Below are 16,336 nucleotides of genomic sequence, written 5' to 3' on the forward strand. Positions count from 1 at the left end.
GTAACTCATTAAATATCGAAATTAGAAGAAAAATGCACTATTTTTAATTATAAGAAATGCGTTTTTCTATATAGCCAATACATCCTTAATGTACACGGTTGAAATGAAAATCCCATAACTTTAAATGCACGTCAGGAGTTTGAGTATTCCACTTGAAACTCAGGCGGAGAACAAACAAATTCGTTATGTATTTTATGTTGTTAATATCTGATGAAACGATGAACGAAGATAGTCGGACGACGTGGTACGGTTCGAGCTGGAACAGCTTGTATACTTCGCGTTACTGCTCTATCGAGTGTCTGGAATTGCGGACCGTGGCACGTTCATTCGCGTTAAAATCAGCTGCAAACTCTTCCCGTCTGGTAATTGACCTATTTCTCCGGGGCCAGGCCTCGACACAATATTCTAGTCGGAGTAACTCCGACCAGAGACCGGACTCCGGTTAATTCGCTTTAATTCGGGTATCTCCTTACTCTTTCTCTAGCTATTCAATATTCTATTTTGCGGACGAGGTAAATCTCCGAGAGGATCTTGTTAATTTAAGTCGACTGGGATTCGGACAGGGAAACGTGAGTCGGTTCCCTCGCGAAAATCGAAGTGACAAGGGTCTCGTTCAATTGAAATACACAGTTCCGTGGTCGGATGAGAAGATGCAATGTATGCACTTCGCTCGTTCGGACGATTCAAGTGTCAGAAATGATAAGATCAGATTTCATATCAATTTTGAAGTTTCACGTGTCGTCTTTCAATGATGAACATTGAAAACACAACTGGAAAGAGTCATCGTGAAACGTGTTTACGAAGAGAATTTTGAAAGCGTAGGAAATATCCAGAGCGGGTTAAATTTTTATTTAAATTTCATCTCTTTGTTGCGTTTTGTAAAATATGAATTTACATGAACATCCGCGGCGCGGTTTAAAACATTTAATTGGAACTGGTTTATCCGTTTAATCCTACCAATTTTTTACCAGGCATTTATATTTTCTGTACACGGAATTACAGCAGAGTGAATATTTGCACGACACAGTTATCGAGTAATTCCGACGTCTATTGAACTCTGTGATTTTTGACTAATTGGATTCAGCCGAAGGAGACGCAACTCTTTCGCCTGTCCCATAATTATTAAACAGCGCAACCGGAAACATCTGCTTCCATTGAGTCGGTGCATACAGACTAGCCTGAAGTAAGATCTCTGGAGTGCATTTAAAAATCGCAGCTGGTAAAGAAGTTGAAGACGAAGGAATAATCGATCCTTCTCCTTTGATTAAATTCGACGGAAATTCGTTATTACGTTTCCGGTTCTGCAGCAGAACGGGTGCCGTACCGTCGCTCGACGAAGAGAACGCGCCCTTAATTAAAACCGACCCAGACGTAGGCGATGCTCGCTGGCGAGAGCAGGTCGTCCGTAAACTCCGCGAGAAAAAGAATAATCATCCCCTTTCATTTTCAATTAAGAGCCTAGAAGAGGAGATATCCTGTTCCCAGGGCTAAATACGAATTATTGGGATCCACGGTCTAATTGTATTCCATTCAGTGCCTGGAAGAGTCGCGGCTGCGAAGTTTGGGCCGAGGATCGAAGCGGGAAATCGAAAGGAATAAAAAAAAAAACGATGAACGTCGGGTATTCGAAGGGTGCAGGTCCGATCATGAGAAGAAAGGCGAAAAGAGTGAGCAACGCGCGATTGAGAGGAAACGGAAGAGAGCGAGAGGCGGGATGGTGTGCAAGCAGAGGAGCTTTCAACCGGCCGCTTTTACGGAGAAAAGCTCTGGCGCTCGTTAGTGGAAAAATCCAATTTAGTCCGGGAACAGTTAGCGGCACCGGGACCGGTCGGAATCGCGAAAACTCCCGACAATACGCGCCGCGTGCGCGACAAATACGCCTCTGCCTATCCGCTCCCCGCGCACGAATATGCCCAACGAACTTGTTTTATTGATTAACAATCGAATTACGCCCAATCGCCGGTGCATTGATTTGAATCATCGCCGCACACGCTCTCGCGCGTCCCAGAATGCTTTAAAACTACCTACCACTCGTGCAGATGTTTTTTCAACACTCTGCACGCGACTCTTCTTAATTAGTCATAACCTCGGGAAGGAAGTTATTTAATTTGATCCGGTATCGACGAATCGCACGGTCTTTCCGTCCAGTTAACGAGCCCGGAAAAAGTAATCGCCGCGCGAGTCTCGCCTCCGCGCGTCTTGGCGAGTCGACGGATAATTTCATTTTCCCCGCTTCGGAGACAAATCCCTGCACGCAATCCGCCTTCTTTTTTATCTTTTTTTTAGATGCCGCGCCTCTTGGAATAAAAACCGCTCAGTGAATTATACAATTACTCCGATATCGCGTTAACGGCGTGACGCTAATTATTTGTCCCGTTAACGTTGTAACGGCACGATAATTATTGGGCGAACGTTTCGATGAAGATTCGAACAAAACAGAGACAAATTTATAATCGCGTTTAAATGTTGATTAACCGTCGGATTACATCGATCCGCGGCGTTATTTTCAATCACGAACGGCTGTTTCTCTGGCCGGTCGCTATTTCGGATCGTTAATCATCGTCGGCCGTTCGATCGGGATCGCTCGTGCCGACGAAATCATTTCCGAATCAGTGATCGCGAGCAACCCTGCACACGTTTCCGGGCGTGCAATTTAAATTCATGAGGCCGGGCGCAAGAACGTTAAGCACCGCGTCGTTACACGTCGATAACTCCGATCCAAGAATCGAACATGAAAGTTAACTGACAACCAACTCGGCCCCGAGATTCTCAAATCTCGGTTTAATTAGCCAAAGTGCCGCCGCGCTAAGTACGCGTTTTATCTCCGCAATTTGTGACCCTCGAGTGTGAAAAGCGAGGAGCCTTGGGTTATGAATACCCGCGTCACGACTGGCTACTGGCCAGACCCTGCAACTTCGCCAAAGCTAGAACGTACTCAGTACCCTTTTCATAAAACCGTACCGTCAATGATTTCGAACTCATCGTATTATATATTTACGTCACGCCATATCGTTGCTTAATTAACCAGAGAATCTCGTTAGAAAGATACAATCAAGACATATAAAAAATAAGGATTCTCTATTTAGCTACTTTTGCTCTGTTGTGCTGCAAGTTTGCATTGCTTTCATAATTTTCCAGATTTCATCGAGGCAACTCATATAGGTTTATTTGGATTTATCTAAAATTACCAATATAACTAAAAATAAAAGTCTACGAATTTCATTGATTTCATGACTTTCTCGAGGAATGGATATTATTATTTTCTAAGATGAAATTAACACTAGAAAGACTGAAACTTAGTATATACCTATATGTATTGTCCAAAAGCAGTCAAAATGACTGCATTGTGAAAGAATAATGTGTAAAGAAATTTGTCTAAAATTAATTTTTAATATTTTTTATATTATTTACAGTCATATAACAAGTTATTAGTAAATGTTAACAATAAAAAAAAAATTTACTTCACTTGGGAAAAAATAATTTATGCATTATTATTTGTACATTTGCCCAAAAGCAGTCAAAGTGACTTCCTTGGGCAATCTAGTGTTAAATATATTGTTAAATATTCAGTTATTTTGTTTCGTTGATTATAGGGACTAGGTATCTCAAATTTGCCCATTTCTACAATCTACGCGATAATTGCTCCCTTTTAGGAGACAGTGAGACAATATAAAAGTCTCTGATCGATTGATTTGATTCTGCGAGTGAAAGAAACTGACTTCGGGGCGGTGAATACTCGAAGAAAGACGGGTCGTTGATTAAAACGTCCGTGCTCGTTCCACGGACGTGGAAACGAATATTTCCAGTCGGAAGAGCTCGAAGAGGCACAAAGATCGCCTCGGCTGGAATTTTCTAAGTGACTTGCGCCCGGCGCGTCATCCAGGATTCTCCATTATCGTAGCACGCCGATCGGCCGTACCCGGACGGCAATTACACGTGGGTACACCGTCAATTAGGCAAGTTTAATCGGTAATCGGATTATCAGTGATACGCGTTATACTGCACCGTTGCACCCCTCGCACGTAGATGTGCTCGTTCACGTGTATTCGCTTGCTTGGCTGGCACACGTACACGCCGGCACACGTACGCGTGTCTACGATCGAAAAGTCAAGTTAATTTAATCATTGCATCATTCGAACAATTACCGTCGCGATCGTTTCCACGGGTTGACAAACGGCCACTGGAACGAGCATTATGCGCACAATTATTTCATCTCTTCCCGTGGCAATTGCGAAACCATCGACGATTATCCGCCTATCGTCCTATATGGCCCGCGCCGATTACAATTCTGTACGCGTAACAAGGGTCCCAAAGCTTTTATGGTCTCCCATTATTTACCTCTCGTTGTTTGCCTCCTTGTTACATTGGTCAACGAGCTGTTAATGAAATACATCCATTCAACGGATGCTAATTTACGTCGAGCGTTCGTTGACGAGGCAACTACAAGTCACTGGCTCGTTCGGCACGATCAGCGAATGTAACCCATTTGCATCGTTCATCGATCATCGCGTCAACTATTTGGACGGAACATTACATTAAATTTTATTACGTTCATAGCTCGAGGCGTATGATTCGAACGGGTCAACGGGACGTGATAAATCTGAAAGGAATAAACTTGACATTGAACCCTTCCTCATTTTTATGCTTTACGCTTTACGTCGACGCGTAATTGGTCATTTTCGCATGTCCCACTAAGTTTTTGTTGCTGAAGGGTAGCCTCCTGATTTATCTCCGTCGCTGACTCGACGAGCAGATCTGGCCAGAGTAATTGCAGGTGTTGCGTATACGCGTCGGGAATAAGACCGCGCGAGGGATCGCAGTAATTGAACTGCCTTATTCCTGGAAAACGCGGCTTTTCGTTCGGCAGGCGTAACCGCGGCTTTCTTAGACAAGCCAGACCCTTTGTGTACGATACAAATTTATGCATGCTTCTGAGTCTCTCGCATTTGCTACATGCAATGTTCAATTTTATGATATAATCAATTATTATATATAATTTTATCATCAAATTGTTGATATAATAATGAGAAGATCGAGGCGATGAATGATTATTTACTGATTTTCTTTATAAGAGTAGTTGTTTATTTCGTGAAACTGAAACTGAAACGAGGTGTATTGTTCCAGGTAAGACGGTTGGATTCGTTAAAATCTTCAGACAGGATGGAGTCCGTCGCGTGTTTTGCTAGGAGACTCAACAAGTTACGCGTGGAAATTTCACGGTGCTTCGGCTTGAGGCCATTATTAAAGGAATAACAACCCGGGAGCTGGGTCGGAGTTCGAGAGAAACGTCGATCGACAACGACGTCGCATCGTTACGTTCTCCAGGCGATCAAGTTTCGAGCGCGGTGGCGAGGTTGCGGTTAAACCAGTTCGAACTCATTCGGCGCACGAAATTATATTGCGGATTTCTCGTGTACGCGCGTGTCCGCTTACTCGAGAGTTCCTGACTGGAACCCTCCCCTCGGTTGGAATCAGATAGCCCACCCGCGCGCTCTGATATTGCCATTCTTGTGTATGCAGAGACCCTCTGCCCGGCAGCTAACCGAATTTCCATTGCTACGTGCCGTATCGTTACTCTCCTTTATGTTAAACCTTTATTTCCACAGATTATGCATTTTTGTTCGTTATCAGTCGCGCCACGAAGAACCGAGCTATGCACGGAATGTTATTAGCTTATTCAGGAAGATAATCCTGTAAGAGACCCGCTGATTTTTCAGTATTCACCGACCGCGTCAACTCGGTTTTATTAACACCGGGCGTGCACGCGAACGCGGGAAACAATTCCGCGTTATATGACAGTTGAATAAATTCGCGAGTCGACGATTGGCCAAGTTTAAAGCCCCGGCTGGATGTGCCCGGGCATACTTCGGCTAACAATTGCATGAGGAACACTCGCGACGTGATTACGACGGAAACTTTGCGTATCCGTGTAGCAGGGCGGAATTACGAGACGCGGTATACTCTTTCGACTACGGAAACTTCCGGAGTGTTCCTCCTCCTCCTACTCCTCGTACACCCCTCGTAGGAAATAATTCACCGCGAGCATTGTTCCGCCGTGGACTCGGCGGTAATGGTGCTCGTTAAACAGGTTGAACGCATCGATTTTACGTATCGTTTACGCGGAAGAATCACCCGATGATTGTCTGTAAACCATCTATGAGGAGTCTGCTGCTCCTCAACGGATTACTTGGAACCGAGAATAATGGAAGTACCTTAGAGAAGGCAATTACGCATCGAAATTCGACTCGAACGAATGGGGAATTCGACCGTTCTCCTATATCAACGGTGTACATACTTCATGAGCAGATCTCGGTCTGGGTGTACACCATTGCTCCTCCATACACCTTGAATAGAGTATCTGGCTTGTTTCCAAACGACCGCGGCTCCGAGGATGACGATCAAAATGAGATTCGATGCCGGGAACCGAGCAAGGATTACGCCGTTACGAAGGACGTCAACCGCGCCAGGTCGCTGACCATCCAAGGAACTTCCTTGTTACCAGTTACAATTTTGTTTATTCAGATGAATACGGAATTTCAATTACCTTCAGGGACGCGTCAACCTTGTCCAGATCATCTCTTTACATAAAAAAGAAATAAATAGTCGAAAGATCCGAACAGGAATAAAAAAAAAATATAGCCTTGCAATTTAATTCATTTTTATAATACAATTCTGATAGCGACGTGCTTTTCGAAAAAAAAAAAAAAATTCTCTGAGTCAGACGGCAAAGCGAAACGAAAGTGGAAAATTCAGGTCGGGCCGATCGGGTCGTTTGACGCGGGATCCCTCTCAAAGGAATAACGTCCTGTGTGGCCGGTTTTTGCGATAGACACAGGCCTCTCTGCGCCTCTCCTCGTTATATTGTGTATTAAAGTTAAAAAGTCGGGCTTTCTATCTGAATTTGACCCGCGATTTTTGCGTGTGGCGTATAAACCCAGCGACGGAGGATTTTATCCGTCCTGCGGCGTGTACGACTATTCGCTCCCGACCGTTTTTTTTTTCCCATATCGATGTATCGATTATTCGCGGTTTGCAAATTCCGAAAGTCACGGTTATCGCGAATGTTTTTACGAATTCTGCTAGAGCTACTCACCCAATACGGTGCCCATATAAGAGTGGGACGTATCGAAGTAGATCGGACCAGCGGTGCTCTCGAACGTTGCATCCTTACTGAACAAGCCTTTATCTCGAATTAACCGCAGCGTCCATCGTCTGTAACAGTAATACAAATCCCTGTGTAATCCTTGCAAGTCGGAACGGTATTTCGATTTCTGGTATATAACACGTGTTTCTTCCAAAGTCAACGAATGTAGAAAATACGTTGAGTACGCAGACGCTCATAGAATATAAAAATGAAATTCGTATTAGTGTCCTTAAAGAATAAAAGAAATTTTTACAGTTGATTTCAGTTTACACAAGAGTCTGCAGTTTAGCATGCAAATTCTTGTAAACTCGGATGAACAATCAAGTTTTCATCGGACGACAGGATGAATCAGCTTGGAAACCTTTGAAGTATCGCGTTAACCTTGTGACTATCAGCGGCTGCCCACGTTTCGACGGATGAGCCGGGGTCGATGGTAACAGGTAGAATCGGTGTCGTTGCACCAGAATCGAGGAACGTTAGAGCAGCCGTTGTGATCTCGTGAGTCAGCGATTCCTGGACGATGACGCGATCAGACCTTCTCGTTTTCCGAGTGGAGAACCGCGTTTCGAAGGACGGGACCGAGCGAGCGAGCGAGCGAGCGACGGAAACAGTTAACGAGTAACAACCGGTGTCGCGTCAACGGATCAGCGAGGCTTTCGGACGAGTCTATTAAATTTAGAAAATGTGAAAGGATTCGACGCGTGACATTGAAACGCGGATTGCGTACTGCGTACGCGCGTTATGGTATAATCCTGTGAATCCGTGGGTAAATGGATTAGGTCTAATTAAATTCTCAGCGAGCCGGGATTATCCGCGGACGCGCTAACAAAATATTCGAGGATTACTCAACTTTTGATTCAGCGAAATGTAGAAAATCTGACGTAAAACCATGATTCTATGAATTTCACTACAATTCTCCCTCAGGCGTTCGGAGTAGCTGACTAATTAGCGAATCGACTTGGAATTGATGATCGAGAAAGGAATTCAGTATTATGCTTGAACATTTCGAGGAAGAGATGTCTGAACGAAATTCTCTGAGGGTGTCGTACGACCGAGGGACAAGGAGGCACGAGAATGGATCCTCCGACTCTTTGTCTAGCGAAAAGAATTTAATACGGCCGCATTACCATAAAGGAACGAGCTACGGAACGAGCTGACATTACGCAAGGTATTAACGGAAGAGCAACAATTAGTCGCGGATCCTCGTACCGCTCTCGTCGCATCTGCCGCAATTATTTCCCTAACTTGATAGCGAGCTGTTCGCGATAACGGTGAACCTTGTTTCCTACCTCCTATCCCGGTGCTTTGTCCCATGAAATTGGTCCCGTTAAGAAATTCATAAAGCCGTCCGAGTGCTGCAAAAACCGGTCGTGGCACCGACGTCCTAAGCGATTCATTTTATAACAAGCTCCGAATTTCGCGGTCCGAGGTCGATAGAGACTTGGCCGATCTTTCCCGTTCATACAGAGAGAATAGTAAATTTCATTTCATCAAAGACTGATGAGTAATAGTGTTATAAAAACGCATTTCGTTTACCTTTTGCTCGAAATTTCAAAGGGCGAGCATCCTTTGTCTAAAAATTCAGACTGATAGGGCTCACGAGTGTTTAACCGGGCAATCGTTCCAAAGCGTTCGCGGATATTGCAAAAACCGAGCGAATTTTGCATTGCAAATGGATGCAGCACGCAACATCTGCGCAGGGACGCAACTTTTCCGAAGAACACTGCGCGCTTGCCTTTCTTTACCTTTCGCATCCCGGTGTCATTAGACGCCCCTGTGTGCTCGGCACGAGTTGCGTTGGCTGAATTCGAACCGTGCCCACGTGCGGGAAAACTGGATTCCATCCGGTCTGTTCCTAGCGACTATATTCGGAAGGATCGTGCGAAAGGAATGCGATTGTGCTCGGCGATTATTCAGGAATCGTTGCTATCGAAATGCGTTTTGGTAAAAACAATGTCTTCCAGCGTTAAAACTGGATTGCAGAGACTTTTGTGTAAAATAAAACGTAAAGCGGTACAAGTTTGTTGTAATAAATAGCGAGATCTGTCTTGCGGTTCGTCGATGTAAAACAGATAAGGCACGTAAAATGGAAAAAGAATTGCAAACTGTTTTCCGTGAAGGAAGTCCGGCGTGACAAAGGGGCGGATCGGCGGCAATAAACCCCGTCAGGCAGATCGTTTTGGCGAGTTTTGAATCGCGCCGCTGCCTCGATACACACGTAGGTGACTGCATAGGTACAAAGAACGCGTCGTGTCGAGGGAACGGAGTTCCACCCTTCCCCGCGGCATTATCTTGCCAGTTTGTACCAGGTGCAGCAGGGTGGAAACATCGAGGGGTCGCGGAAGAAAAAGAGGAGGCACGCTTGGTACGACATCGAGGACGAAGAGGGGAGTTCCACCTCTGCTTTACATTTTATTGCTTGCCGTGAATTCGACCGATTTACATAAAAAGACGAACGTCCCGTGTCGCCCGCTTATTCACTCGCTCCGCCAGCGAATCGCGCAACCAGGAGATAGCCTCTCTGCCGGTTCAACGATTCGCCAGCGAATTTTCGCGCGGCAGACACTCGCTCACAAATGAAAATTAACTTTCCGATACACCAGAAGCTGAACAACGATCTTGATTTATCGTATTCAGAACTAGAATCTTGCGTTAAGAGATAAAGAATCGACGGACGAGGATTTAATACTTAAAAATCATTGAATCCTTTTCGTTTTACACTGAGAGTTTGTCGCGGAGTGTGCGAGGGTCGAGCCAGACGTTTGATAGAAAGCGCGAGCCGTGGGCGGAGTCCGAAAACGGATCGAAAGGCAATTTCGTTTCTGGCTAAGCGAGCGCGTGTTTCTCGCGATGGAAATTTAATTAACGATCGATCGGAGATCGAGGGAAGATCAAACGCTCTTTTTCACATAAATAGATCCAGGAGTAATTGCCATCGAGCCGGTGGTAAATGGTCTTTCCGGGGCATCGGGAATTATTCAACGAAAACTAGACTGACCGGTTTGCCGTAAAAACGATGGGGTTGATGGGGTGATTTTAAGGCCTGCGCGGTGCTAGAAGGATTCCAACTAATTGCCCGTTTCGAAGTTCCACTGCGATATATATGGTTCACTAAAGTTGTTTGATTGAGAGTCGCGACAATCGAGCGACCGCGTATCCGTCGGATCGAGACACGAACTACCACTTCATTAGTCCGGCGTTCAGAATTACGAAAGCTCCGTGTGAATTTTAATCCATCACCGGGAGACGCGAATTAAAAATCATTGAATGAAAACGTCGAACGCGATTACTTCTTAACGAGTGTTCAATTCGTGGCGAGCAGAATTTTCGGATTATTCATTGGACGAAAGAACCGATTATAAATTGCTCCGAAGCACCTGTCCGTGCTTACGCGGTACGGAATTTATATCGGCCGGTCGTCGGTGTAATTAATTTCATTTAAGGGAAACGCGGGAAAGCAAATATAACGTAATTTTGTGGAAACAGAGGGAATTGTATTATCTCCGCGGGTGTATCGCTTTCAAATGTCAGGAAAGCTTTGTTTCACGGCTTGATATAGTGCCAAGTATCCTGTAACTCTGTTAATCTGCCCTCGCACATCTGCGCCCTTCAACGTGTACCTGCACGCCGCGCACACGTCCGCGTAAACCGCACGCGTAAGTATATAGGTACCGCACGAACTTGACCTTAATTGGATCTAGGCCTATTGACCTGACCAGACGATACCGTGGGAACGCCGATGCACGATTAGAACTTTGATATGCGGCTGAGATTTCGGGTTTCCGTTCGAACCCGAAATAATTGCGCCGGCCGCAGACACGCGCGTCGAATAAATAAACCTCTAGAAATTATTCGTGAACCACCGATGAAATCTCATTGAAACGAATCTGACTGGTGTGTCAAATTGCTTTTGAATGCGAACAATTCGCGGCGGGCGTAGCGAAGCACGTATGCAAAATTCGGATCTTCGTCCGCGTTCCTTATTCAAATAAAAGCTTCCACGAGCTCGACTCTCGAGGTAAATTTACTCCGAGAATAAACCCGTGTAATTTCCACGTAACGAAGTAATCTCGGTTTAAGTGCCAAAAAATTCGAAACAAAACGAGATCCACGTTGGCAACTAGCATGTTTAAACGAAGGGAAGCGTAAGCAAAAGTCGTCGAGGGGCACACGGATCTCGCCCTTTGATCCCGGTCCGGAAGAAAGGTCCCGCGGTAATTCGTTCAAAAAAATTCTTTAATGCCGTGTTCATTTCGCGCTGCAATTTCCACGGGGGAAAAGATGTGTCACGAGCGAGCTCTTTGTTAGACCGGACTCGGTTACTTTTCATTCCCCGGTATGCAAGAAATAAACCGACGACTTACTTGTCGAGCGTCCGCAGTTGCACCAGCAGAGGTTGATTGTCGGCCACGTCGGGGACGTCGCGACGCATCCGGTTACGATGTTGTCTCAAGGCCGCAGTATCATAAGAGGCCACCTCGTAATAACCGATGTAACTGCCGCGCGTGATACCTGCAACACGCGTGCATCCCATTGTTAAAAAGGAAAAAAACAGACTTTGACCTGTCGTGTACAGTCGTACATATTATAATGAAAATTAATGCTATGTTTCATGCAATGCTTCACGCAATAATTGGCATAATGGTACTATTTAAAACAGCAAAACGTTTGCAGAGTAATAGAACGTTTTCCGATATCTACAATAGTCAGTATCGTTGTATTGCGTAAAAGTTGCTGAAACTTAGGGATTAGCATTGCATCCTATGATTGTAAAATATCGGAGCATTAGCCTGTTTGTTCCAGACGTTTTAACGGAATCGATGAACGACAAAGAGAAATCGCCTCGGATCTTGCAAAATTCGAAGCTCCGGGACTTGGACTTTCACTATCTCCGCGAAGTTACCAGGAATTTCGTCAGAGTTCGTTCGAGACAGTTTAAGCCTGTGGGTGGAACGAGCCTCAAATCCTTTTTCTCCATTGGATTAATTTCAACTTCACTTTCTATTATAAGTTCCGACCATTAATAATTAGATTTCCGTGATTTTATACATCTACGGAACGACTGGACGTGCAAAACATGAAATACATTATATTATGTGATATTTGAGGATTTCAGTTTTTAAGGATGTATTGGCTATATAGTCAATCTCAAAAATTATAGGAAATGCGTTTTTCTAAGGCACATAAACTTTTGGGATTGACTGTATAGCCAATACATCCTTAAGTCGAGCTCAGAAGCGTTTCATTTTGGATAAAAAACAAGCCGGTTATTATCGATTCGGTGAAATTAGCGAATCGTTCAAAAAACCGCATCGTGTGAAAGAGCTGTTTTACTAATAAAGCGCACCGTCGGAGGACAAAAGACGAATGCGACGGTACTTTGTACCGTTTGAAACGTTCGATCAATTGCGTGAGTCACGGTAAATCACATCGCTCGATCATACTTTGCTCCGATTCAGCGGAAGCCGGGATCTCGTGACCGAGTTTTCGGGCAAAGATCGCGGAGGCTCTCCTTGGAAGCTTTCAGCTCGGGAATCCTCTTAGGGATACGCTAACTCAGATCTCGGAACGGATAGCACAACGAGGGAGAATGTTTCGCTTTTACCTTTTCGGTCGGATGCATCAGGGTCGCGTCATAGGAGAGATAGGATCGGTGAAGGTGGATAAAGAGTGCACTCGCAATTAGAGTGCCATTCGGGGTCGCGCTCCCCATTGTGTCGGCCTGTTAAGTACCGATCCCGAACAAAGGAGAGACACTCGAGGAACAAAGCGGAGTGTTGACTATTAAAGTGTCGCGCGCGGAGTTTAACGGCACCTCGTGCGGCGTGCTCCAGGCCGCATCGTATGGCTTGGCTTGCAGGTTACGCAACACCCGCCGATAATCTAATTATCGTCCCTCGTTATCGATGCCGCGACCCCGCGGCTAGTCGCAACTACTACTACTACTACTCCTGGTCCCTCCGCCCCGCGGACACTTTGTATCGGATTTTGTATCGGAGAATCGGTGTCGTTCTACCCCCGGGCCCGTCTAACAACTTCCACGTGCACGTTCCTCGATGGCAGCCCGCGTGAATTTCGTCCTCGTTACGTTATCAGGACAGTAACTCACGGTTCGCGATTTCAGGAGAAAAGATTGTTAAACGATATTCAGCCTCATAAATACGAAGACGCTCACTCGGTTCCGAGTATAACGCGAATCGCTGCCATCGTAGATTCTATAGAGCAGGTCTCTACGATAGTATGACCAATTGAAATTTGGGGTAGACGCTTTCCTCTTATTGACCCATTTCGAATTGAATTGAACCGCAAATTCCGCAATTGATCGAATCGCGTATTCATGGATCTGGCACAAGGGAGCACGAATACCGGTTACGCAAACTGCGTGAATCTTTCCTAATGGCAATGCCTTTCGACTGAGCCGATTCCGCGCAGCTCGGTTAATAGCCATGAAAACATTCAAAGGGACGACCCGTTCCAAACCGTGAATCGGCACGATACCTCTAATCTCCATCAAAGCGTGCTAATGAACTGGGAAATTAACGAGTGAACGGAGGGAGGAACCCGCTGAAACCCGTCGGGAATCGAACATGACTCACCTCTGTGCGGTGGCACCGGATGAAGAGGCGAGGCAACCGCGATGATTGAAAGGCAACCGAGCACCAAGAAGAAAATCGCCGGTGTCTCGATTCGTGGTCCGGAGCTGAAGGGGTACATCGCGACCCTCTGGGCCCCGTTCCGGCCACCTCTGTCGTCGTCCTCTTCCTCCTCCTCCTCCTCCTCCTCTTCCCCTCCTTCGCCGAGGACCAGGGCCGTAGCGCGCATCGGCTCGACGTTCTCCGGCCCAGCAACAACTAATGGCGCTATCTGCCTTTCGTCGAACAGCCGACCACCACACTTTGCGAGTCACCCGCCAGGCTCATCTCTCTTCTTTTCTCGTCCTCTATCTCGCTCTTCGTGTTCCTCTTCTTCTTCCACCGAACGCGCTTCCGCCACGTCCTCTTTCTCCTCCGCGGGTAGCTAAACCTTTCGACCCTCCTCTCTCAGCCTTTTTCCACTCAGCTCTTGGCTTCGTCGATTGCCGTCTCCTCTTCGTCCTTACGCCCGATCGATCCCACGTCTGAAAAAAAAACCAGTTGGAAATCTGGAATTAATTTTAAATCGAAGAGACGTTCTCTAGTTTCAATCGGACGTTCATCGATTTAACTTGGAGTACGTGCGAACTCGGGTATGATAAACCGCCGGTGAAAGGGTTAAACGGGACGTCATAGACGAGCGATTTTACAAGCCACGGCTAATCGTAAGAACAACGAGAGAACCGTAGAAATTGACGGTGTTACGCAAGACGTGGCCGAGCGCGAAAACGGCGCGGCGCAGCGCGCGGGTGAGGGAAGGCAATTCTTTAAACGTCTCCTTAAGAAGTTGTTCCTGAAAAATTGCCCCGAGGAGCACGTGTAGCCGGAAGACGCTATGGCCAACTTCTGCGATAAATCATCGTCAATGCTCGCCGGTACCGTTCGTTATACTGTCCTTAGACCTCTCGCATGTATCCTCCGGCGGACAACCTACTCGATGAACGTGAATATTTCACTTCTCGCGGTCGTCCAAACTTCTTCTGTCAAATTTTTCATCCATAATCGCATTTCCCGTTCCACGAACGATCCCCTTGCGTCCAACGAGCTTCGCTAAAAAATAATCGTATCCTCTTGTAATAAAAACAGAAAATTTCAATCAACAGTCGCGTCTCCCATGCCATAACGAGCCAGGGTCCTTCCGTGCAATAAAACCCCGAAGGGTGGATATTCAAAAGAGCCCTTCGCTCCGGGCAAAGGGCCAAAGGGACGATTTGGAAGCCACTAAAAGGTGGGAGCTTCCCATGCGTGGTAACAGCGTTACGCGAAAACGTTTGCTCCCCGTTCGATGGATAGTATATGTATAACACGCACGGTCCACTACAGGAACCGATCCCTGTCCACCGGTAAACTCCCGCGCGAGCTATGGGAAAACGATATCCCGTGCAGTCACGGTCCGTCCGTTCGACGTGTCGATTTTCGCGTTTTTTCTACGTTTCTGGTGTCGCGGTATAGAATGACACGTAACCGTGTAACCAAAACGAACGGTTTGCAACCGTTTCCTCGTGCTCTCGCCGATTTCTTCTCACAGTAGCGTAGCTGCGGTGATTCTTAATCGGGTGGGCGAAAGCAGTTACTATACGTATACTCTCGAAACGCAGCGAGCATGAAAACCGGTAAAAATTGTCGGACGGAGAAACTAGATGAGCGTGTAACTTTCCGTTTCTATCCGACGAGCCCGCGAATCGGCTCGATCGCGAGCCAGCCTAGCGTACAATCTCATCTCTAAGAATTACAAATGTCCGCGTTCTTTTTTCAACCGCGGCACGTACAACGGGGGCGTGTTTTATCAAGCCAGTGCACGCGGTTTCGCAGGAACGTAACGTCGTCTGTACGGGGACAGGAGAAGAGAGCGTGCAGCAGGCGAGTGAATAGGAGTGTGGCAATACTGAGGAGAGCGAGGGAGAGAATTCGGGCCGCGTCTCCGCGGTGACAATTTGCAAAATTGTCTCGCGCTCTGTTCGCCGCTCCTCTCGCTCGACAATCCACGAATGATAATCGACCCACGTAGGTAGATACCGACGGCTTTGTCCTCCGAGCCGCGATACACCGCGCCCCGACGCTAGAAAGAACAATGGAACGATGAACGAACAGGATTCGCCAATTCGCGAAAATGTGCATCGACTCTGCTGCAAAACCATTTCTTCTCTCGCGACGAATATGACCTCCGTTATACGCGCATTGTTTGGATAATATTCTTTACAATAAATAATGTAAATCGGTGTAGCCAATAGCAAAAATAATCCAAAGGAGTGCCTCATTATTAATTAACACTAGATTGCCGAAGGAAGTCATTTTGACTGCTTTTTAATTTCAATTAGAAAAACAATTATGTATATAATGACACAATTTCTTAGAATTTTGTGACTTTTTGTACAACATATAAATGCGTTTATTAATAATTGTAGTTACCTTCCCTCTCCTCCATTTCCGGTATATATATATGTGTTATACCTATATTGCCCAAAAGCAGTCAGTCTTTCTAGTGTTAATTTGAACAGAAACTTCTTGTATTTCAGTGTTTCACACATATTTGATCCAGTCTACCGACGAGTACAGAGGA

General features: G+C 46.0%; 1 protein-coding gene across 2 annotated transcripts in view; it reads right to left on the reverse strand.

Annotated features, from left to right (window-relative positions):
• The window catches only part of LOC108630835 (disintegrin and metalloproteinase domain-containing protein 10), a 35,523-nt gene that overhangs the window by 13,399 nt on the left and 5,788 nt on the right, over window positions 1-16,336 (reverse strand). For both annotated transcript variants that reach the window (XM_018034357.2, XM_018034358.2), the window contains exons 2-4: window positions 13,741-14,261; window positions 11,509-11,656; window positions 7,094-7,212 (exon numbers count right to left, since the gene is read on the reverse strand). In XM_018034357.2, coding sequence (XP_017889846.1) covers window positions 7,094-7,212; window positions 11,509-11,656; window positions 13,741-13,966 — 493 coding nt within the window. In that variant the 5' untranslated portion in view covers window positions 13,967-14,261. The remainder of the gene's footprint in view (window positions 1-7,093; window positions 7,213-11,508; window positions 11,657-13,740; window positions 14,262-16,336) is intronic.

This window comes from Ceratina calcarata, unplaced genomic scaffold (assembly GCF_001652005.2).
Source record: "Ceratina calcarata isolate Rehan_Ccalc_2016 unplaced genomic scaffold, ASM165200v1 scaffold78.2, whole genome shotgun sequence".
Classification (NCBI taxonomy): Eukaryota; Metazoa; Arthropoda; class Insecta; order Hymenoptera; family Apidae; genus Ceratina; species Ceratina calcarata.